General features: G+C 34.9%; 1 protein-coding gene across 1 annotated transcript; it reads right to left on the bottom strand.

The window, feature by feature from the left end:
* Nucleotides 1-242: 242 nt before the first annotated feature.
* LOAG_19262 (zinc finger protein) lies at nucleotides 243-426 on the bottom strand (the record flags this gene model as incomplete). Its single annotated transcript, XM_020451914.1, has 1 exon — nucleotides 243-426. A coding segment is annotated over one exon (183 nt), but the record flags the coding sequence as incomplete, so codon positions are not given.
* Nucleotides 427-464: the final 38 nt, after the last annotated feature.

The raw sequence follows: 464 nt of genomic DNA, 5'->3' as shown, positions 1-464 counted from the left end.
AACGAATTTATCTTACAGAAAATACAAAAACACCAGAAATAGCAATGCGCGCTTCGGTTTAAAATACATCTGTCAGTTCATCATATGATTCTTCAAATGTAATTTCAAAGTGGATTTCCACAGGAAAACTTCATCGCATAAGAGTTCAGTTGAATGTGGCCCTATCATTTAGATGAATCTTTATATTTGTATTCAAATGCTGTGATTAAGAGAAATTCTTGTTGCACTAAAAACAGCTAAACCTGTGTGAGTCCTTCTATGTACAAGCAAACTGCCTTTCTGAGTGAAATTCTTCTCGCATATATCGCATTTGAACGGTTTCTCACCTGTGTGAGTCCTTTTATGTACAACCAGAACACTTTTCGAATGAATTTTTTTCGCATATATTGCATTTGAACAGGTTCTCATCTGTGTGAGTCCTTTCATGTTCAAGCGCATAATCATTTCGAGTGAATCTTTTATCA

This window comes from Loa loa (genome assembly GCF_000183805.2).
Source record: "Loa loa unplaced genomic scaffold supercont3.4139, whole genome shotgun sequence".
In the NCBI taxonomy this organism is placed as follows: domain Eukaryota; kingdom Metazoa; phylum Nematoda; class Chromadorea; order Rhabditida; family Onchocercidae; genus Loa; species Loa loa.
The sequence above is the reverse complement of the archived record's forward strand: the minus strand, read 5'-3'. Positions and strand labels throughout refer to the sequence as shown.